The following is a 24260-nucleotide window of genomic DNA, read 5'->3' on the forward strand; positions in this document are numbered from 1 at the left end:
CATTAGGCAGTGAGTGAGTGACAGGGAGGCCCTTTAGCTAGTGAGTGAGTGACAGGGAGCCCCATTAGGCAGTGAGTGAGTGACAGGGAGGCCCTTTAGCTAGGGAGTGAGTGACAGGGAGCCCCTTTAGCTAGTGAGTGAGTGACAGGGAGGCCCTTTAGCTAGTGAGTGAGTGACAGGGAGCCCCATTAGGCAGTGAGTGAGTGACAGGGAGGCCCTTTAGCTAGGGAGTGAGTGACAGGGAGGCCCTTTAGCTAGGGAGTGAGTGACAGGGAGGCCCTTTAGCTAGTGAGTGAGTGACAGGGAGCCCCTTTAGCTAGTGAGTGAGTGACAGGGAGCCCCATTAGGCAGTGAGTGAGTGACAGGGAGGCCCTTTAGCTAGGGAGTGAGTGACAGGGAGGCCCTTTAGCTAGGGAGTGAGTGACAGGGAGGCCCTTTAGCTAGTGAGTGAGTGACAGGGAGGCCCCCCCCCCCGCCCCATTAGGCAGTGAGTGAGTGACAGGGAGGCCCTTTAGCTAGGGAGTGAGTGACAGGGAGCCCCTTTAGCTAGTGAGTGAGTGACAGGGAGCCCCATTAGGCAGTGAGTGAGTGACAGGGAGGCCCTTTAGCTAGTGAGTGAGTGACAGGGAGGCCCTTTAGCTAGTGAGTGAGTGACAGGGAGCCCCATTAGGCAGTGAGTGAGTGACAGGGAGGCCCTTTAGCTAGGGAGTGAGTGACAGGGAGGCCCTTTAGCTAGGGAGTGAGTGACAGGGAGGCCCTTTAGCTAGGGAGTGAGTGACAGGGAGGCCCTTTAGCTAGGGAGTGAGTGACAGGGAGGCCCTTTAGCTAGTGAGTGAGTGACAGGGAGCCCCTTTAGCTAGTGAGTGAGTGACAGGGAGCCCCATTAGGCAGTGAGTGAGTGACAGGGAGGCCCTTTAGCTAGGGAGTGAGTGACAGGGAGGCCCTTTAGCTAGGGAGTGAGTGACAGGGAGGCCCTTTAGCTAGTGAGTGAGTGACAGGGAGGCCCCCCCCCCCCAGCCGCCACCGCTGCTTCCCCTACCTTGCCAGGCTGCCAGCAGCGTCAGACCTCAAGATCAGCGGCGACCCGACCAGTAAGAGCGGGCGCTGGACGCACCCGCTCTATATGCGGAAGTGACGTCACTTCCGCATATCAGTGCGGGCGCTGGGTCCTAGCGCCCGCACTATTGTCGCCGCCTGATCGGGGTCTGACGCGGCGGCGGAGGCGGCGGCTAGAGGGATGGAGGGAGGGAGCAGCGGCCAGGGGAGGTTGAGCGGCGGTCGGGCGGCACCCGCTAGGGCCGCGGCGGGGATGGGGCCCCCCTGCAGGCCCGGGCCCGTGACGGGAGTCACGGATGTCCCCCCCTGATGGCGGGCCTGTACCTCAGGCTCCTAAGGCATGTCACATGATTGGGAAAAGCAGCAAGGAAGGATGTTCCGCTACACCATGGGTAGGGTATAAAGCAATCTTCAGTTTATTGTCACATCAGTAGATACACATAAGGCTCACGTGTATCGGAGCTCACAATGGCTCCTTAATCATAGCTATGCATAATCATAGCATAGGCTATGATTAAGGAGCCATTGTGAGCTCCGATACGTGTGAGCCTTATGTGTATCTACTGATGTGACAATAAACTGAAGATTGCTTTATACCCTACCCATGGTGTAGTGGAACATCCTTCCTTGCTGCTTGTATCGAGACCCATGATTCCTGCTCCCCTGGGTTATGGATCGGTGGTGTCAGCGTTTCCACTTTTTGCCCTTCATTGGGAAAAGTAGGTATGGAAGCACAGAACGTGCAACATCCAGGAAGAACAGAAGAAACACAATCATATATATTGCACTGCTCCACTGCGCTACTCTACAATATGGGAGAGTATTTGGGGTGGGTTGGATCCCAGGAGGGGGTCACATGCTTTTGTGGGGGGTTCCTGTGGGTTATTGCTATACCCGAGCTCAAACTGACAATGTTTTAACAAGAAACACAGTCACCAGTGTGAACTTCTGGATTGGAAGGCAGTGTGCAGTCATTTTTTACTACTTACAATTATGGGCTTTTAAAGCTTTCAAGGGCCGCATAAAATGACACGGCCCTTGTGTTGGACACCTGTGCCATAGAGGAACTTTAGAATACATAACTTAGTCAATAATGTTGCTTATTTTTTTACAGTATTCATTATTAATTAATCATTTATTAAATGTTTGCAGATTGTAAAATCTTACCTTAACCTGACTAAAATTGCTACATTTTTCAGTGAAGCCGGCATGTTTCCTACTGGCAAGGTGAAACTCTTCGGGATTTTTTTTCTTTATGTGACATCACAGCCTAGCCTAATCCTCATTGGGAGGTTAGGGTTACATTCCAATATATAGAAATATATACAGATATAAGAAGAGTTTCTGATGCAGAAGCTAGGATATTTAAACTAAAAATAGGTATTCTGAATAATTTAGGACATTTTACTATAGGTCATTAGGGCGCCTTTCTAATATCAAATGAGAGAACATGCTTTACTTTAAAGGGACTCAGAGCAGTGCAGAAACTATGGAAAGATGCATATTATTTTAAAGCTCTCTTTCTCCTCTTTCCAATGATATATAAACCGCTGCCCTACGCCTTTTAGTTTTCGCTATTTTCGCGATTGAAATTGCCGCGGCCGCGAAGTCAATTGCGAAAATAAAGAAAACTAAAAGGCGTAGGGCAACGATTTAGGTATCGCCAGAAAGAGGAGAAAGAGAGCTTTAAAATGTTATCCATCTTTCCATAGTTACATTGTATTACACAGGGCGACTTTTTCTGCTGAATGGAGCTGCTGATACCATTTATTGGCTAACTTAGAGATGGATAAACAGTGAGCTTTCGACTTATAAAGAGCCTTCGTCGGACTGGTTCCTGACCAGAACTGAAAAACACAGCTTATATACACTGACATACAGAGGAGAAACATTCTTTAGCAAACATAAATGTAATGAGATGCCTTAACTGTTACTGAGGAGGCTTTCCCAGGCATCCTATCTAAATTGATAAGATTCGGAATTTACGATGTCTCTTCATCACCAGAGTCTGCTTTATGTCATGTTGAGGATTCTATTGATCTTATCAATTTAGATAGGATGCCTGGGAAAGCCTCCTCAGTAACAGTTAAGGCATCTAATTACATTTATGTTTGCTAAAGAATGTTTCTCCTCTGTATGTCAGTGTATATAAGCTGTGTTTTTCAGTTCTGGTCAGGAACCAGTCCGACGAAGGCTTTTTATAAGTCGAAAGCTCACTGTTTATCCATCTCTAAGTTAGCCAATAAATGGTATCATCCTGATTCAAAACTTCTTGCTTTTACTCATGGCTAACACGGTACAACACTTTACTGGAGCTGCTGACACTGGGGAAAGTGTCGTCCTGTGTAATACAAGTAACTATGGAAAGATGGATATCATTTTAAAGCTCTCTTTCTCCTCTTTCTGGCGACACCTAAATCATCGCTCTACGCCTTTTAGTTTTCTTTATTTTCGCGATTGAAATAGCGGTCTCGGCAATTTCAATCGCGAAAATAGCGAAAACTAAAAGGCGTAGGGTGGCGGTTTATATATCATTGGAAAGAGGAGAAAGAGAGCTTTAAAATGATATCCATCTTTCCATAGTTTCTGCACTGCTCGGAGTCCCTTTAATAAAAGTAGAGAAGTGATGACTCAGTTTGCAGTGTTGTTCTGGGTCTTGCACTGAACTCATCACCGCCTATCAGCTGCATGTAGTACATGTGATAAGTTACAAAAAGAGGCATTAGGAGTGCAAGATAAGTGCCTATCTATTCAACTATAATGCTTGGAATACACGGTTCATTTTTGAGCCATTCAAATGGCTCGATAGATAATTTCTGACATGTCCAATCTCCCGCCCAATCGTTTCGCCGCTCGATTCCACATTGAACACAATGGAAAAAGATAAGAAAAACAAGCGGAACATAAGAAAATTGCCTGTGGAATTAAACGGGGAATCGATCAAGCAGGAGAATCGAGCGGCAAAATCGAGCCATGTATGCCCAGCATTAGTCTATATATTTAGATCTGACTCACTGAATAAATGTATAGGGCTTGACTTGTTCTCGAATCAGACCTAAATTTTGCACTCACAGCCACGGGGGTGGGGGCACACCTCTATCTCAATATTCGCAGAGTGAGCCGCAGCATCCAGCATGCTTTATTACCCACCTCCCACCATCATCCCCTTTTGCTTGGAAAAGCACTACTTTTGTATAGCTTATATTTGATATAAGAAGGTTTTAGAGGCATCCATTGCCTGTGAGACACTGACATGTTTACCTACCAATGGCTTCAACATGGAGCACACTGCGTAATTAGTGACACTCCCATTTGAACTAATTTGCCCAGTGGTAAATGACACTTTCTTGGTAAGGGAAATACCAGGAAAACACAGGTCTAAAAGTCTTGGCCACAACAATGATCAAGTAAAGGTCGGGGGAAAGATGCTGGGCTGCATTGCTTACTACGTAGGGGGAGTGTACAACTGATGCACTTGGGGACCTGGAGTAGTTATTGGCTGCACTTAAGGGGTTAATGGCTGCAATACTTTATGAAGTGCAGCCATTTACCCCTCCTGGTCCCCAACTGGAGCCATTAACTTAGCTGGGTAGACTTATACGTGAGTTAATAAAAAATTTCAGCTTAAGAGATTAAAATTTTGGAGCTGACTTTTACACAAGGTTGACTTATATCTCCAGCATCCAAAGTGGGTTAACACCAAAAAAAGTTAAAAGAGGTTTTCTAGGTAGAAAAAGTGTAGATCACTAGATGTTTAGAATGATTATAAAAAAAACTCTTTATCAGACATCATAACGAAAAAGAAAAAACAACAAAAGCACTTAGTGCTTTTGAAACCTTCTGAGGTTCCCCAAAGGCATATTCAACCAGTTGTTCAAATAACTTTAACAGGGATGAGGGGACTGAGAGAGGATCGGGAAGGCTCTATGAGATCTAGAGCCTTCCCTCTCTATAGGTGTAAGCACTGGAATGAGGGGACTGAGAGAGGATTGAAAAGGCTCTATGAAATCCAGAGCCTTCCCTCTCCGTAGGTATAACTGCTGAAATGAGGGGAAGGAGAGAGGACAGGGAAGGCTTTATGAGATCCAGGACCTTCCCTCTCTGTAGGTATAAGTGTTGGAAAGAGGGGACTGAGAGAGGATTAGGAGGACTCTATGAGGTCCAGGGCCCTCCCAATCAGGAGAATGAGAGAAGATCAGGAGGACTCTATGAGGTCCAAGGCCCTCCCAATGAGGGGAATGAGAGAAGATCAAGAGGACTCTATGAGGTCTAGGGCCTTCCCAATGAGGAGACTGAGAGAGGACTGGGAAGGCTCTATGAGATCCAAAGCCATCCCTTTCCATAGATATCTAACTTTTTTCTCCAAGTCACTTCGGTATCACTTTGAAATACACATTGGTTTTGTAAAAGGACATTGCCAGTGGAGGTGGTCAGCATGATCAAGCACATACTTACCTGCTATACATTTTCTTTTCTTATTGATTCCACCCCATCATATTGACATTACTCCTCCTCTGCCCTGTAACTCTTTTGAATCTCTCTTTCTGAATCCCCCCACTTCCATAAAATATGTTTAACACAGCCTGACAGTCCTGGACCACCCCCCAGCATGCCATATACAACAATGAAGTTGCCAAAATTCAGAAGGCTACAGTGGGACCCTGAGAATGGTGAACAATGTGGAGAGCAGTAAAACTGCTTCATGATTTTTGGAAAAGTAGGCAATTCCAAATGTATTTCCTTGAGTTATTTAATGTACCTTGCAAGGTGTTCCTGTTTGACTATCAACGGTACAAATCATGTTTCTAGATATCCTACTTTGGCCTTTTTTCCCCCATATCGTCTGACAAGTCTTTCGGTCCATTATGGTCACATTTGTTTCCATTAGATTTGCAGATGTCTTAGAATTGTAGTTTGATGTGGCACCCCATCCAGCAACCTCACAGACAGTTCCACCAACCGGCTCTTCACAGGTGTCAGGCAATGGCAGCAGCTTCACAGTGTCTGTGAGATTTGCCGGTAGTTTTAGCTGGAAGGAAAAAAAATGACTTGAGCATTCATGACTTGAAGACTTCTTTAGATGAAATGCATCAGCCATTGCTATTGCTAATCACCTCAGTGCTTTTTTGTGTTTCAAAAGGAACCCAAAGTGAAATGCCATATGGAGGCTGCCATATTTATTTCCTTTTAAAGAGACACTGAAGCGAAAAAAATATATGATATAGTGAATTGGTTGTGTACTATGAATAATTACTAGAAGATTAGCAGCAAAGAAAATATTCTCATATTTTTATTTTCAGGTATATAGTGTGTTTTGTAACATTGCATCATTCTCTAATATGTGCAGATTACACAACACTCAGTATTCAAAATGATTCTTTCAGAGCAGTCTGTGAACTAATGACCTCTCCTCTGCCAGAGGAAAAGTAAATAGTTACCTAACAGTTGAGATAATAAAAGTCAGAAAACAGCCCTCTCCACGACTTTGAAAGTCGTAGAGATAATGGCTTTTTTGCATAGAGATAACAACTGGAGTTTCTTAACTCTTCCTGTACTGGAAACAATTAGACTGATGTATCTGATCTTAATGTTTTATTTCTTAGCTGTACTACACATACAAATCATAATATCATACAATGCCAGTTACCTGGCAGTCCTGCTGATCTTTCTGGTTAGTAGTATCTGAATCACACATTGTTGACCCTCTACCAAATGGAATAAATAGTTATAAGTAAACCTGTATTCAGAATGATATCCAACAAAAAAAGTTTAAACAAAACAACAAAAGAAGTATTTTTTTCTTATTGATGGCTCACAGTAATCACAGGTTTAGGCCAATGAAATCGGCTCATGACCGGCTCACAGAGCTCTGCAGTCATAGCCACGGCGGAGTGAGTGGCCTGCAGTGGAGGTGGTAGTGTTGGGTTCGTGCAGCGCAGGTAGTGAAATCTACGTCCTGGCAGTAATAAGCGGCCATAAACAGGGCATAGATTTCAATTACCACAGCCAGGAATCGGTTAAATACATACCGGTGAGTTACCCTATAAACACTGTTTATACACAGATTTAGTTGCTGCAGCTTCAGTTTGTGACACATTTTAAACTGTTCTTAAATAGTGGGACACAGATGGCAGATGGGACACAGAGACATGTTTCCTGCTGTGCCCCCCGTGCTCCTCTCTGCTCCCCCAGGATCACGCTGCTCCCCCCCCCCCCCCCCCCGAAACGGGTGCCAAGCAGCTTGTTGGCAGCTAACAGGAACATCCCTTGCTGGAGAGGTACTGCTGCAAAGCACCCGCTCTGGAGTTAGGAATGCCCCTTACCCAGCTCTGATTGGTCAGCCTTGCCTCTCCCCACCTCTCCCACGCTGATGAAGATTGTAAAAGTTCCTTCCCCATCTACGCTTTAATAAATGATTGTTGGGATACCATGTGAAAATTTAATAATATGTTTTTTTCTTTGTTTTTTTTAGGCGCACAATGTATACGGTTATGCAAACATACGTCCCCCTTTCACCTTTTTTTTTTTTAAAGAAAAATATAGCAAAATTACTCAGACATTTGGTGGGCTTACCATGCCATTTACTTGCATTTGGCTGCATTATCTGCTCTACAGAGATCAAAACATGCTAAAAGAATGAATCGCTGTCCAGAGGCGCCAGTAGGATAAAAGATACTAAAAGGCTTAAAACATCTAGGTGGTGGTGGTGGACCGACCAACCCCAAAGGGACACGATGCTGTCAGTTCAAGTCAACGACAATTTATTTACATACTTTGATACAGAGGTGCCAAGCCCTATCAGGACCTAGTACTGTGAGATACTCCTATTGTTTAATGCCTGAAGAAGCGGGTTTCTATGCCCGTGAAACGCGTCGCAGTGTTTATTGGAGTATGTAAATAAATTGTCGTTGACTTGAACTGACAGCATCGTGTCCCTTTTGGGTTGGTCGGTCCACCACCACCACCTAGATGTTTTAAGCCTTTTAGTATCTTTTATCCTACTGGCGCCTCTGGACATCGATTCATCCAGTGAACCACCCTTGGTGGATGGGTGATATACCCTCCTTTCTTCTATCACAGAGAGCGACATCTTAATCCTGAGTGGGGACAGGTTTATACTCCCCACCTGCCTATACAGTGGTTGCCTCAGCGGTAATCCGTGTTTGTAAGTATAATACTTACCTATCATTTCTATCCATCTGGGTTAATACCTACTACACTATATTGGGCTCTCGGTTTGTCTATTTGTATGCTAAAAGAATACCACCCCCCCCCCCCCCCCCCCCCAGCACACACACACACACACACACAGTCACACACTTCAATGGTGTTTGATGGTATTCAGATTAAAGCGGATCCGAGATGAAAAACTAACTATAGCAAGTAACTTGTCTATATTTCTTATCTAAAGTTTAGATTGTTTACACAGCAAATCTATCTGCAAGCAGCTTCAACAGTATATGATAGCCATATTCTGCTTGTCATCATTACACAGGCAAGCTGCTCTGCATCTCCACCCCTCAGCCTGTGTAAACTCCCCTCTCCTCCTCTCTCCTCCCCTCTCAGCCCCCTTGCCTCTGAAATCTAGTGCATGCTTCAGCAAAAGCCTCCTGCTTCCCAGGCCGAGCTCCCATGAGCACTTGCAGCATGGAACTCAGTATGCCTAGGCACTGGGGGTGTGGATACATTCATTTAAATGAAATTAGGTAATAAATAAATTTAATGCCCAATAAACTATGTGTAAGGGGCAGAAAAATGAAGGCAGCAAAAGTTTGTCCGCGTATGTGATTGGAAATCCGCATTTCCAATTGGAATTTGGAAATCGGAAAACAGAATCCCGGGGAAATTTGATTTATCGCAACTTGGTAATTTTAGCCCGATCACAGAACTCGGAAGAATTGGAACAATCAGAGAATGCCGACTTTTTATGCAAAATTTTAATTTTAGACCAATCACCGATTACCGTTTTTCTGATTTTCTATTTTTCCAATTTCCATTTTTTTTTTCTTTTGCATTTTTGCATTCTTTGAGGCAAGAAAAGACTAATAAAATACCGCTTGAAAAATTGTAAGTTTTAAAAATCAGAAAATCAAACAAGAGAAAATCAAAAATGCAGAAAATCGTAAATCATAAAAATGGAAAACCGGATATCGGAATTTCCGTGGAATCGGAACCATCCCTACTCCTAGCTGAATTCATTGTATCCCTTTATCAATGGTATTACTACTGCTAGAGATATATGTTATTGTCCCCGTCATCAAACAGCAACGCATTGTAACTACCTTTAAAAGCTGAACGTCATAGTTAAAGGTTTCTTCTGTGAAAAGCTCATGTGAGATTTTGAAAGCCACTCTCCTTTTCTGCTTTCCTTTTTCTTCGTCATATTTGTTATGGGCTCCAAGCTGAATCCGTGCAGAGGTTTCATTTCTGGGACAAAAAGGAACACAAAAATTATGTTAGTTAGTTGGGTAGTTATGCTGGATCCACACGGTGCGTTCGCGCACTCGATTTCCCGCTCGATTCCCAGCGATTAGTTTATTTCCAACATGTCCGATTTGGATTTCGATGGATCGTTAGGTCGATTTGGCATACTTTGCATGCGAATCGACCTAACAATCCAACGAAATCCAAATCGGACATGTTGGAAATAAACGAATCGACGGGAATCGACGGTATTCGAGCGGGAAATCGAGTGCGCGAAGGCACCGTGTGGATCCAGCATTAAGACAGTCACTAATCTAAGTAAACAGGAAGGTGATCCTGAAGAAATGGCAAAGAGAAGTTATTTTTTTTCAGGGCTTAAGGCTGTTGCTTTTGGTTATAATCAATTCAGAAATCCAATCAGGCCTATGAAAATTACAGTTTTTTTTCATTCCTGTGGCACTGTTTGTGTACTTTTTGAAATATGAAATGAAATCAACCAAGAATGAACAATGTTCACTTTAGAGAATGGAACTTGAGACTGTGATATATTATTATTATTATTTACTGCACATAGGCTATCATTCATGAACAGGCTGTCGGTAAAGAGAATCAGTGCGGGAAAACACCGCTGGCGGATTTTTAGACTTCTGGGTGGGCATTCATAAAGATGTATCCGTGTACGGAAGCAGTGCGGAGATTCCCCGAGCTAAGCTGGCGGTAGGCAGGCGGTAGGCTTGCGGAGACACGGCAGCTGCCGAGTTGATACATTTCTCCGTGTTCCGCTCTGCTGCAGCTGCCTGGGAGGTCTGTGTGTCTCCATTCATTTACATTGATATCGCTACATCAGAGGGAGCGGAACTTTCCGACCTCACACCGCTTGCGGTGATCTTCATGAATGAACATTTTGCTACATTTGTACCGATAATCACCGCACAAGGCGGTGATTTATCACTCTGCTCGGTAGTGTCATTTTTCCATGCGGAAAGAGGCTTTATGAATGCTGACTTTGCCGAGTGGTCGGTAAAGTCAGCTGTTTTAAGCATTTCCGCATGCGGAAATGCTTTATGAATGATAGCCATATTGTACTGCAGGACAGCAAAAATAAGATGCACTTACTGCTTGCTAATGACTATTAACCTGCAAGTCTCAACTCTTCAGTCCTGGATTCTCTTGATAAGAAGATTGTCCAGAACTTATATTCCAGCATACCATTTGGAAATATGACAATGACACAGCTGTGAGAGACAGCTACTATTGAATGACATTCAGAATCTATATTATAGCCATAGCTCCCAACTGTCCCTCTTTCGGAGGGACAGTCCCTTTTTGGGAGCCCTGTCCCTCTGTGCCTCTTTCCTCCTTATTTGTCCCTCTTTCAGGACTTTGTCCCTCTGTCTATATAAATATATATATTTCTATACTAAAAATGTGTTCGATTGACTTTATTCCCATCCTAGAAATTGATATATTACTAATTTTAAAATGTTAATATGAAGGACAATAAACCAGGATAGAAAGGACCAGTGTGGTTTGAATTATAAAACAACATATTTTTCTTATGAAATCTTTATGGTATGTGTGATTAGGGGTGTGGTGGGGCGTGGCCAGGGGTGTGTCATGGGGCGTGGCTTAAGTGCCCCTTTCTCTCATCTCAAAAAGTTGGGAGGTATGTTATACCAGCAAGCATCCTCCTCAGAACTTGCAGCTCTGGTCAAGTGTCTGATAATAATTGCCTTCATGTGCTTCACTTTGCTTCATGATAGGGCCCCCTGGCTGGGCCCCAGAATCCCTGGCGCCCCATACACCCCTCTCCTCTGTAATGCCCTATGGGCGGCTCTGCATGGCTTAGCAAGTAAATCAAATGCCAGCAGATGTGTTGGTGATGTGTTGGTGATGGTGATTTAGGCCAGCCAAGTTTGCAGTTCACTGATTTAGGCAATCACTGAAGTGACATTTTTACAATATATATTGATATTTGCAAGGTTAAAGGTGGAATATAAGCTCCTCTTCCTGCAGGACATGTTTTAATGTGTTTTTAAATTTACTATAGCAGTGCAATTAAAGACTGTAATAAGCTGTAATGGGCAATCACTTTAATTGTGTATATTTACTGGTTGTGCAACTGCAGTGGAAATATATTTGTAATGATTAATAGATAAGTTACCTGCAATACATTGGTGTTTGTATTCAGAATATATTGATGGAAGTACCATTATCTCTCCTATATCATGACCTCATGATCTCCTGGGGACTCCTGTACCCTAATAGGCAGTTGTGCAACACTGTCACAAAGTCTGTGGTTTTAACTGGGCCCTGTACAGCACCAACCCACCATAGTCCATGACTGGTGCAGATGTTGCAAATGATGAACAGGGCTCTGGATCTAGAGTTTCTGCTACCTGAAGCAAACTTTGGAGGGTGCACCTGCCCCCCCCCTTGAAATGCTGATATATATATATATATATATATATATATATATATATATATATATATATATATATATATATATATATATATATATATATAAAGAGAGAGAGAGAGAGAGATGTACACCTTGCATCATGTGTACCTCATATCAAGTATACACCCCATATAAGCCCCATCACTGGCAAGGGCTCACCATGGCCATTGGCATTCGACCAATCAGACGGGGTTGCTGGGAGACCATAAACACCAGTTAGCAAAAGGAGCACTGGCCAGCTGTGATTGACCGCCTGCTTGGTCCTGGCAGTTGCCATCGGTCAAATGAGGATGGTGATTCAGGAAAGCGCGGGTGAGGAGGGTAGTGTGTGTGCCTGGAAGGCAGGCAGAAAAGTGGAGAGGATGCAGGCGCCACGTGGCCCAAACTGTTTGTACAAACGTTGCCCCCTAGATTTTGTGGCTTCATGGTAGGTCTGCTACTGACAGCGCTGTCCTGTCCATGACACAAAGTGAGGCATTTGCCTCAGGCGGCATGTGGCGCAGGAGCAGCATCTCGCCCGCCTCCCTCCCACCCTACCTGCAGCTGCTGATCGCATTACCTTCTCGGCTGCTGCTTCCTCTAAAGTCCCCATCCTCTTCATTCCATCGCTCACTGCTGCTACACTGCAGAACTCATATCAGAGCGACCCACCGCATGATGTGGCAGAACAGAGGCTCTCATAGCAGTGCGCATATACAGGAAGTAATTACAGCAGGAACTCGGGGCAACTATACTACCTATACTGGGGCAACTATACTAGCTACCTATACTACTGGGGCAACTACACTACCTATACTGGGGGCAACTATACTACCTATACTGGAGCAACTATACTAGCTACCTATACTACTGGGGCAACTACACTACCTATACTGGGGGCAACTATACTACCTATACTGGAGCAACTATACTAGCTACCTATACTACTGGGGCAACTACACTACCTATACTGGGGGCAACTATACTACCTATACTGGAGCAACTATACTAGCTACCTATACTACTGGGGCAACTACACTACCTATACTGGGGGCAACTATACTACCTATACTGGAGCAACTATACTAGCTACCTATACTACTGGGGCAACTACACTACCTATACTGGGGGCAACTATACTACCTATACTGGAGCAACTATACTAGCTACCTATACTACTGGGGCAACTACATTACCTGTACTGGGGGCAACTAACCTATACTGGGGCAACTATACTAGCTACCTAACTACTGTGGGGCAACTATACTACATATAATGAGAAAACTATACTAGTTACCTATACTACTGGGGCAACTATACTACCTGTCCTGGGGTCAACAATAATACCTATATTGGGGCAATTATACTATCTATAATGGGGCAACTATACTGACTATACTGGGAAAACTATACAAGCTACCTATACTACTCAGACGATTATACTACCTGTACTGGGGGCAACTATATTACCTATATTGGGGCAACTATACAATCTATACTGGGGCAACTTTACTACCTGGGGCAGCTATATTAGCTACCTATACTGTGACAAATATACTACCTATACTTTGGCAACTATAACAGCTACCTATACTACTGGGACAACTACTGTGTTTCCCCGAAAATAAGACACTGTCTTATATTAATTTTTGCTCCAAGAAGTGTGCTAGGGCTTATTTTCAGGGGATGTCTTATATGGGCACTGCATGATATGACCCATGCTGGCCGCCTCTGCTTGCTGCTCATTGTAATTTCACAGTGTCGATCAGGCACCTGTCATGTCATCCCTGCACACAGTTGATAAACCTGCTGTGTGCAAGGATGACATGACAAGTGCCTGATCGGCACTGCACGATGTGTCCCCACGCTGGCTGCCTGTGTGGACATTCTGTCCAGCCTCCTAGCCTGTCTCTCTGCTCCCCCTGCATTAAGTGTTGCCCCCCTTCTGACATGTGGCAGCTCTGTTCCACCTTGTAGCCTGTGTCTCCGCTCCCCTGTTTTAAGTGCCCCCCATGTGGCCTCTCTGTCCCCTGTCTGTGTCCCCCGCTCCCCGTGCATGTTAGCGGGGGACACAGACAGGGGGCGGGACAGAGCGGCCACATGGGGGGCACTTAAAACAGGGGAGCGGAGACACAGGCTAGGAGTTGGGACAGACATGCGGCTGGGGATGTAATGTGGGTTTGGGGCTAGATCTTATATTTGGAGGATGCCTTATATTAAATGAATGAATGAAATTTCAGCTAGGTCTTATAATTAGAGCATGTTTTACTTTAGGGGAAAGACGGTATACTACCTGTGCTGGGGGCAACCATAATACCTACATTGTGGCAATTATACTATCTATACTGGGGCAACTATACTACCTGTGCTGGGGGCAACCATAATACCTACATTGTGGCAATTATACTATCTATACTGGGGCAACTATACTACCTGTACTGGGGGCAACCATAATACCTACATTGTGGCAATTATACTATCTATACTGGGGCAACTATACTACCTGTGCTGGGGGCAACCATAATACCTACATTGTGGCAATTATACTATCTATACTGGGGCAACTATACTACCTGTACTGGGGGCAACCATAATACCTACATTGTGGCAATTATACTATCTATACTGGGGCAACTATACTACCTGTGCTGGGGGCAACCATAATACTTACATTGTGGCAATTATACTATCTATACTGGGGCAACTATACTACCTGTGCTGGGGGCAACCATAATACCTATACTGGGGCAACTATACTATCTATACTGGGGCAACTATACTACCTATATTGGGGGCAACTATACTAGCTACCTATACTGGGGCAACTATACTGGCTACCTATACTGGGGCAACTATATCTGGCTACCCTATACAGGGAGCACCTGTACCTGTCTATCTACCTACCTATACTGAGGCTGAAAATGTTTCGGGTGCTGTGCAATCATTCCAAATCTGGTGGATGCACTTCCTCACAGGTGTGCCTCAGGCAGCAAAACGTCTAGAACCAGCCTTGGCTACAGATGATGAAGTAAGGGATGTTGCTGTAATTCCATGCATGGAAGTTCAGCTACTTGCGGGATCTGGAGATCAAGCGAGCCCTTTTTTTTAAACAGAAGGCGCATCGTTGCCTACTCTGATGCCTTACCACAAATATCACTAGTCTGTTTCCAAGTTAGCTTTAGCACTCCAGACTGACTCTAACAAACAAGGACTCCGCTGTTGCTTACTAAAGTTTGAAAGCAGATGTACTTACACAGGACAATGTGCTGCAGTTAACACCCATTGGGCTTGATTCACAAAGCGGTGCTAACCTACTTAGCACGTCTAAAGTCTTTAGACGTGCTAACCAGGGTGCTAAGTAGGTTAGCACCGGATTTCTCAATCAGATCACGCGCTAACTTTGCGCGCGCAAAGTTTTACGCGCGCAAAGTTTTATGCGCGCTAAGTCCCATAGGCTTTAATGGGCACTTCGTGCGGTGCGCCCTGCGCTCTGTGCAGTGTGCGCGTAAAGTTTTACGCGCGTAAAGTTTTATGCGTGAAAAGCTGGTTTAGACGTGCTAAGGGGGTTTTCACAGGCGTGCTAACAGTTAGCACCGCTTTGTGAATCAAGCCCATTGAGGCTTGATCAGTATTCCAGAAATGTAGGTAACAGTATGTTTTTCATCTTTATTTTTTATAACTACCATATATGGGCGTGAATGGGGTCTTGCCTCCTTTCCATCAACAATATCCATACAAGCTTCTAGAAAATCAAAAAATAAGAGAATATATTTTTTTAAATGAAAAACAAAACAAAACCTAAAAAACAAATGGCTACTAGAGGCATTTGGAATGTGCCACATGTGTTAGGGGTGTTTCAGCACTGGAGAAGTAACTACTTCTATTTCCCTGGTATATAAAGAGACTAAATTAACATTGTGTGTGTCCCCTTCTCAGAACCACCACTGCCGCGGCCCTGTTTAAAGAACTGGATCCTGCCATCCCAATGGACAGATTCATTTGCACCCATTGCGTGCTGACACCTGCATAGCTCCCAACTGTCCCTCTTTTGGAGGGACAGTCCCTCTTTGGGAGCCCTGTCCCTCTGTCCCTCTTTCCTCCTCATTTGTCCCTCTTTCAGGATGTTGTTCCACTTTCTATGTAAATATATATATATTTCTCTACTAAGAAATGGGTTTGATTGAAACTTGGGATTAGATTGTGAGCTCCTTTGAGGGACAGTTAGTGACAAGCTATATATATATATATACACTGTACAGCGCTGCGTAATATGTCGGCGCTATATAAATACTAAAAAATAATAATAATAATTCCCATGCTTTAAATTGATATAATCCCCTTTAACTGGGGATTCCCCTCTTTATGCACCAGAACAGACGTGTCTGTAACCATGCTGGAAGAAGCTTGCCACAATTTCTGGAGGGGGAGAGCACTTAAAGGGGGACCCTAGGTGTGGTGGGGGAGTCGGGTCCGCACCCCACCACTGTGTGTGCCCACTGCTCCCCCCTCCTGCTAATAAAAACGGCCCTGGAGGGCCCCAAAGACGCAAGCCCCCCACAGGCTTCTCTCTGACACACATCTGTACAGATATCTTGATGTTTCATTCTGAGGAACTGACTATTTCATCCACAACAATTGGTTTTAATTGATACAATCACATCACATTGATTGGCAGACATTATACATTTGTACTGTACAATGTGGCGTTTGCAGTGAAGATTATTTGAATTGTACTGTTGGTATTTGAAATTGAGTATAACTGACTCTTTATTGCCTCCTTGTGGCAAAGAAATAATTATTTTGAGACAATTTTCAATTATTGGGTGTTGTGAGGGAAATGAAATACAGTCCACATCAATCAACAAAATCAATAATATAACATTATCAATTCAATTGATAAAAATGCTCTAATGGCAATATAAAACATACATTTTACTATCAATAATTAAAAATCTGCTCAGAAATCGATCGATAAATGAAATCAATCAACAAAATCAATCACTTAACATTATCAATGCAATTGATAAAAAGGCTCTAACGGCAATATAAAACAATAAATAAATAAATGAATAAAACAATAAAAATCTGCTCAGAAATTAGTCTTGCATGTCACATTAGTCCAGCTCTGTGTGTTTTTCTCTTTATATACTCCCTGCACTACATCCCTGACAAACCCACATCTAACAGATGAAACATGTTGGGTTCTGGTATGTGTATATAGTTGTATAGCACAAGTATTTTATATTTATGGACTATTAGCATCTGTATCTTTTAGGCCTGGGAGTCAGGAAGTATCAGTGGCGTAGCTAAGAAGTCGTGGGCCCCAGACAGTGCAAGTTAAGAATTTGGGCCCCCAAAGCACGCTATAGATAACAATTGATACAACAACACCAAAACCAATCAAGTACAACCACAGTGTCAGAGGTGCAAGAAGGGAATGGGAAACTGTGTGTTAATGATCACTACTATTTAAATCAACTATGGAAGTGGATATTATCAGCACAGGACCAATAAAGAGCTAATACTGTGTTTGAGGCGTGGGCCCTTCGAGGCCCCTCCAGCCCAAGGGCCCCGATGCGGTAGCTACCTCTGCACTACCTATTACTACGCCACTGAGTAGTTTGTTTGCATGCTCCCAGTGGGCCCGATCCAGTTCACTTTTTCTCCTAAGTTTTCTTGTAACTGATATTAGCAATTTAGAAATAAAATTATTTTCAAGCCACCAGCAAACGAAAAAAAACTCAGAATAATTTTGATAGTACTTTTCCACCTACTTTTTGGTACTTTTCAATTGCAGAGAAGGGATGGTCGGAAATGCCCATTTGAGATTCCACAGAAATTCCGATTTTCACCAATGCCAATTTTCAATTCTTCCGATTTCTGATTTTCTGTTTTCTGCTTTTCCGATTTCCGAGGAGGATTTTATTTGTCATATTTATATCAGAGATTGCAAAAATGATGAAAAATTTGGAAATTGGAAAATCGGAAATAAGAAAAATGTAATCTTGTGATTGGTCCAAAATTACCGCGGTAATTCAATTTTTGTTGAAAAATTCTGCATTCTCGGATTGGTCCAATGCTTCCAAGTTCTGTGATTGGTCTAAAATTACAAAGTTGTGGTAAATCTGATTTCCATGGAATTGGTCTGTATCACACACCTGAAACAAGCATGCTGAGAATCCAGCCAGACTTCAGTTAGAAACATCTGATCTGCATGCTTGTTCAGGGTCTATGGCTAAAAGCAAGAGGCAGAGGCTCAGCAGGACAGCCAGGCCATATGCATTGTTTAAAATAAAATAAGTATGGTAGTCTCTATATCCCTTTCACTTTAAGCATATGGTGGCTTGGCCAATTGATTTGATGATTAGCATACCTTCTGCACGGCTCCAGTATATTTTGTTTGTATCTTTGTTTCGGACAAGAATTGTATTTTTTCATTCTCAATCTGAATGTTGTAGGTTTCAGTATTACTAATTGAATGCATTTGTAATATCATCACTGAATGGTTGTCATGTTCTTTTCTTATCTTGTTGATGTCTAAAATCTGTCTAAATTATGTCTAAAATATGTCAAAAATATCTGCAATAAAAATTGTATATATATACAAAATAACGAAATAAAAAGAAAGTTTGTTTGAACAGGTGTTGCTATGTTTTTTCTTCATTGCATTAATTATATTTTACATCATACGTAAATGATGCACTGCAAACATTTTCGAGTCCAGGATATCAGTTCATATAAAACAATTTCAAACATTAAATCAACATTTAACCCCAAATTAAAGGGAATCTGAAGTGAAAATAAATTCATGATATAATGATTTGTATGTGTGGTACAGCTAAGAAATAAAACATTAGGAGCACAGATATGAGTCTAATATTGTTTCCAATACAGGAAGAGTTAAAGAGAGTCTGAAGCGAGAATAAATCTCGCTTCAGACCTCATAGTCAGCAGGGGCATGTGTGCCCCTGCTAAAACGCCGCTATCCCGCGGCTAAACGGGGGTCCCTTACCCCCCGAAATCCCCTCCGAGCAGCGCATCCCCTCTTCCAGATTGAGGCAGGGCTAACCGCCGCAGCCCTGCCTCACGCACGTCTGTCAGCGCGTATCTCGGCCTCTCCCCCACCCCTCTCAGTCTTCCTTCGCTGAGAGGGGCGGGGGAGAGGCGGCGATGCGCCGCTGATAAACGGCGCTAAGAGGCAGGCCTGCAGCTGTTAGCCCTGCCTCAAGAGCAGCAAAATCTACGACTAAGTTGGTCGTAGATTTTGCAGGGGGGAAGGGGGGATTGGGGGGTCAGGGACCCTTGTTTAGCCGCAAGATAGCGGCATTTTAGCAGGGGCACACATGTCCCTGCTGACTATGAGACAAGAAGCGAGATTTATTCTCGCTTCAGTGTGTCTTTAAGAAACTTCAGTTGTAATATATGCAAAAGAGCTTCTCTGAGCTCTCCGGCCCACTGGGTCAGCTACAGTTCTGTTTTCTGAAGCACTTATCTCATTATGGGCCATATGCAATTCACTTTTTCACCTGAGTTTTCTCCCAGGAGATACATTTTCATCTTCTATTTAAAATAACTTTCCAGCATTTTTCAACTAAAAAGTACCAAAAAGTAAATGAAAAAGTGCTATCAAAATTATTTTGAGTATTCTCTTGCTTTCTGGCGGATTAAAAGGCATTTTATTGACAAGTTTAAAAATATCACCTAGGAGAAAACGCAGGAGAAAACGTTAATTGCATATGGCCCTCTGTCTCTCACTGTTTCTTGTTTGTTTAAGGTTTTGCAGGAAAGATCGAAGGGTCATTAACTCTACGTCATAGTTTAAAATACAGATTGTAATTTGTAAACTGCAAATATTGGAGAATGATGCAATGTTATAAAAAAGAGCTATATAACTGAAAATAATATGAGACTCTTTTCTTTGCTACTAATGTTCTATGAATTATCCGTACCACACATACAATTCATTCTATCATGAGTTTTTTTTCACATCAGTCTCACTTCAAATTCTCCACTTTTTCACAGGTTTAGTCTTAGAATATATTTGTTATGTAAACCCCTGTTAATCAACACCATACAGCAAATAAAAGCTGAAGCTGAATATATACAGTACGTCCATCTAGTTGGAGAAGCAGAAACTCTGTTAATAGTTGTACAGTGAATAGAAGCATCATGCTGATTATAATTTTAGACACAACTGAACTGTTGTTGTTGTTGACCACAACAGTAAGTGCTTAGTGCAGTGTGGTTATAACCACTCAAAGTGTGAGGTGTGATGTTTTTACCAAACACCTTTATCTAGAAATAGAGAGGGGACAATTTTCATAATGGGACCACTTCAAAAATGTATACATACCCGAGGCTTCCTCCAGCCCCCTCCGGCCTGATCGCTCCCTCTTCGTCCTCACTTAGTCTCCTTTTCCTTCACCCATAACTAGCCCCGAAAAATCCTCCAGTCAGGGCCAATCAGCGCATGCGCAGATCGGCCAGACGCCGCAAGCATTCTGCGTCTGAGCCCTTGGAAAATAATTTTCTTCAATCTGGTACGTACAGAGGTATCCCTAAAGCACCTCATGTTGGCCTCTACATCTCTTCACCACAATTGTTTCTATCTAGCTAGATGTGCCCCAGTATTAGGTAGGCCCCCAGTATAGGTAGCAGATGCTGCTAGCATAGGTAGCCCGATGTGCCCCAATATTAGGCAGCGACCTTGGTATAGATAGCAGATGTGCCCCCAATATAGGTAGCCAGATGTGCTTCCAGTACTAGGTAGGCCCCCAGTATAGGTAGCAGATGCCCTTCCCCTAGTATAGGTAGCCAGCTGTTCCCAAGTATTAGGTAGTTCCTCCTTAGTATAGATAGCAGATATGCCCCCAGTATATGTAGCAGATTTCCTGCCCCAATTATAGAAAGCCAGCTGTTCTTTAGTATTAGATAACTCCCCTCAGTAAAGAGGGCAGATGTGCCTCCAGTATTAGGTGGGCCCCCAGTATGGGAAGCATTCCACCCCCCTTGCCACTCCTATAGGCAGTCAAATGTTCCTCCAATATTAAGCAGCCCCCCAGTTTAGGTGTGAGATGTGTCCTCAATACCACAGTTTTTCCCAGTATAGGTAGCCAGATGTGCTGCATATAAACTTACGTTCATCTAGTTGGAGAAGCAGAAACTCTGTCAATAGCTGTAGAGTAAATAGAAGCCTCATGCTGATTATAATTTTAGACACAACGGAATTGTGCTTGAAGTGACCACAGCTGCAATGCTTAGTGCAGTGTGGTTGTGCCTTTATAACCAATCTAAGTCTGAAGTGTGATGTTTTAAACACCATCTAGTAATAAAGAGAGGGACAACTTTCTTAAATTTAAGTCTGCTTAAATTACAACTGAGAGTAATATGGAGGCTAACATATTTATTGCCTTTTAAACAATACAGATTGGCTGGCTGTCCTGCTGATCATCTGTTTCTAAAGCTAAGTACACACGTGAGAAATGTCCCTCATTGGGGATCGAGGAATGATACCTCAGATGCAACGGCGTAGCAATAGGGGGTGCAGAGGTAGCGACCGCATTGGGGCCCTTAGGCCAGAGGGGCCCCATAGGGCCCTCTCTCAACTTTAGTATTACCTCTCTATTGGTCCTGTGCTCATAATAATCACTTCTATAGATACTTTGAATAGTGGTAATCATTAACAAACTGTTCCCCATCCCATTCTTACACCTCTGACACTGTAGTTGCCATCCCATTGGCAGGTTTTGGTGCGGCGTATCAATTGTTATGTATAGAGTGCTTGGGGGGCCCCATGGTAAAACTTGCATTAGAGCCCACAGCTCCTTAGCTACGCCACTGCTCGGGCGACAGTTTGTGGAACAATGTTATACAGACACATCCCTAGCCTGGAGGCTAGTGATGTGTTGTGTTGCTATGGAGAGGGGTGGAATGAAAACGATCTGTGGACGACAGAGTAGCTTCAATCAGTCGGCAGAGTTTTGAAAAATGCATTGGGAATAGTCATGCTCCGGCATGCAGGTTGTTAAGAATCCGACAGGACAAATTTTTGACAATGCTGATACCCGAGCAATATCGATTGGCGGCTTCTGTGCACACATAACGATCGGTGACTGATACTGTGTTATCGGCCACTTCAGATGATGGTTATCGCATGTGTGTATGTAGCTTAGTACTCTCTTAGCCATAAACCTTGAACAAGCATGTAGGTCAGGTGTTTCTGACTGAAATCTGACTGGAATAGCTGCATGCTTGTTTCAGGTGTGTGATTCAGACATTACTGCAGCCAAAGAGATCAGCAGGAGTGCCAGGCAACTGGTATAGTTTTACAAATATGGCAGCCACCATATCCCTCTAAGTTCTGGCGTCATTTAACTATCTATATATATAATAGAGTAAGTGCCTCAACCTTCAAGCAAGAAGAAGAAGTAGCGCCCTGCCCCCAGGGCCGGTCCAAGCAAGAAGAAGGGGCTGGTCCAAGCAAGAAGAAAAAGTAGTGTCATATCAAACTAAGGGCAAAGAGGGATAATTTGCATATTCAGTAGCAGTGCATTGTGGGTAACCACAAATGTTCACTTATAGCTGAATTATTGCAGATTTGCTTCTGTTTTAAGAAGGAAAATTACACCAAGCTTTGCTTTTTTTAGTAGGAGGGCTTTTTGGTCTCTTTTTTATCCTCCTATACATTCTTAGTAGTTTGGGTCACCCTGAGCTGCTTGGTTAGTCTGTTGTACTGGTCCAAGCCCTATATCATACAGCCTTATCAATCCCTGCTATGTACTGATGAGGACCAAATGTCTGAAATAGGCTGGCACATGTGGGTTTGATATGACTGTGTAAAACTTAAAGCTATAGGCATGCTTAACTTATCATGGGTGTAAAGGAATAATTTGCATATTTAGTAAGTGGTGCATTGTGGTAACCACAAATTTTCACTTATAGCTGAATTACTGCAAATTTTCTTCTGTTTTAAGAAGGCAAATTACACCAAGCTTTGATTATGTTAGTAGAAGGTCTTTTTGGTCCCTTTTATCCCCCTGTACATTCCGAATGGTTTGGGTCACCCTGAGCTGCTTGGTTACTCTGTTGTACTGGTCCAAGCCCTATCTCATACAGCCATGTCAATCCTTGCCATGTACAGATGAGGACCAAAAGTCTGAAACAGGCTGTCACATGTCACATGGCTGTCAGCAATTTATGGCTCATTTTACTCTGGAAAAAACATACTTCTTATTTGTTTAAGTTTGCACACATTTTAAATTTTACAATTTTTTGCCATAGTGCCCCTTTAAATATGCTGGGCCTCCACCAAGATTCAGCTGGCCAGGCCCCCCCCCCCCCACAACGATGTGCCTTGTGTGCGCTGCCCTCATTCCCTCACCTGTGTATCTGCAGCTCCTGAACTCCCCCCCCCCCCCCCGATTTCCCCCTCACTCCTCTTCAGTGTAGCCACCATGCTACCAATCACCTTGTGGCTCCCGACATTGCATGTCATGTGACGGAAGCTGCAAGGTGATAGACTGCATGGCAGCATTGAAGAGGAGTGTGGTGGACTCAGCGAATGAAGTAAATTACGAAGCTTTGCTGCTGTGTTACTCTGCACCTTTGGTCCAGGCCACCTTAGCCCCCTGTGATGGCAAGGGTCATAGGGGCTATTGTTATGCTCCTACTGTGCAGGGACTTCACCTTGTTAATTTAAGTATTTGTTATTTGGGCTTGGTGTTCGTTACGGTATCTGTGGGCACTCTCCTGAGTGATCGATTGACTCACTGATTTCCCAGAACATACCCAAGTGGATGGAAATGGCAGACCAGCCTACTTAGACATGATGGTATATATGACCATTTTGGCATCCGATTTTTTTGTTTCTTGCAGGCCCCCCCAGGTTCACACAGCATGCGGGTGCCTCAAGCCAAGAAGTGTGTGGCGTGTGTGTGTGTGTGTGGTAATCACTACCTGGTGTGTGTGTGTGTGTGTGTGTGTGTGTGTGTGTGTGTGTGTGTGTGTGTGTGTGTGTGTGTGTGTGTGTGTGTGTGTGGTAATCACTACCTGGTGTGTGTGTGTGTGTGTGTGTGTGTGTGTGTGTGTGTGTGGTAATCACTACCTGGTGTGTGTGTGTGTGTGTGTGTGTGTGTGTGTGTGTGTGTGGTAATCACTACCTGGTGTGTGTGTGTGTGTGTGTGTGTGTGTGGTAATCACTACCTGGTGTGTGTGTGTGTGTGTGTGTGTGTGTGTGTGTGTGTGTGTGTGTGGTAATCACTACCTGGTGTGTGTGTGTGTGTGTGTGTGTGTGTGTGTGTGTGTGTGTGTGTGTGGTAATCACTACCTGCTACGTGTGTGT

General features: G+C 43.6%; 1 protein-coding gene across 1 annotated transcript in view; it reads right to left on the reverse strand.

The window, feature by feature from the left end:
- The window catches only part of LOC137541035 (mast cell protease 1A-like), a 54775-nt gene that overhangs the window by 28173 nt on the left and 2342 nt on the right, over positions 1-24260 (reverse strand). Inside the window, exons 2-5 of the mRNA XM_068262208.1 lie at positions 15571-15662; positions 15174-15226; positions 9339-9483; positions 5816-6085 (exon numbers count right to left, since the gene is read on the reverse strand). Coding sequence (XP_068118309.1) covers positions 5816-6085; positions 9339-9483; positions 15174-15226; positions 15571-15662 — 560 coding nt within the window. The remainder of the gene's footprint in view (positions 1-5815; positions 6086-9338; positions 9484-15173; positions 15227-15570; positions 15663-24260) is intronic.

The sequence above is a fragment of the Hyperolius riggenbachi genome, chromosome 1 (assembly GCF_040937935.1).
Source record: "Hyperolius riggenbachi isolate aHypRig1 chromosome 1, aHypRig1.pri, whole genome shotgun sequence".
NCBI lineage: Eukaryota > Metazoa > Chordata > Amphibia > Anura > Hyperoliidae > Hyperolius > Hyperolius riggenbachi.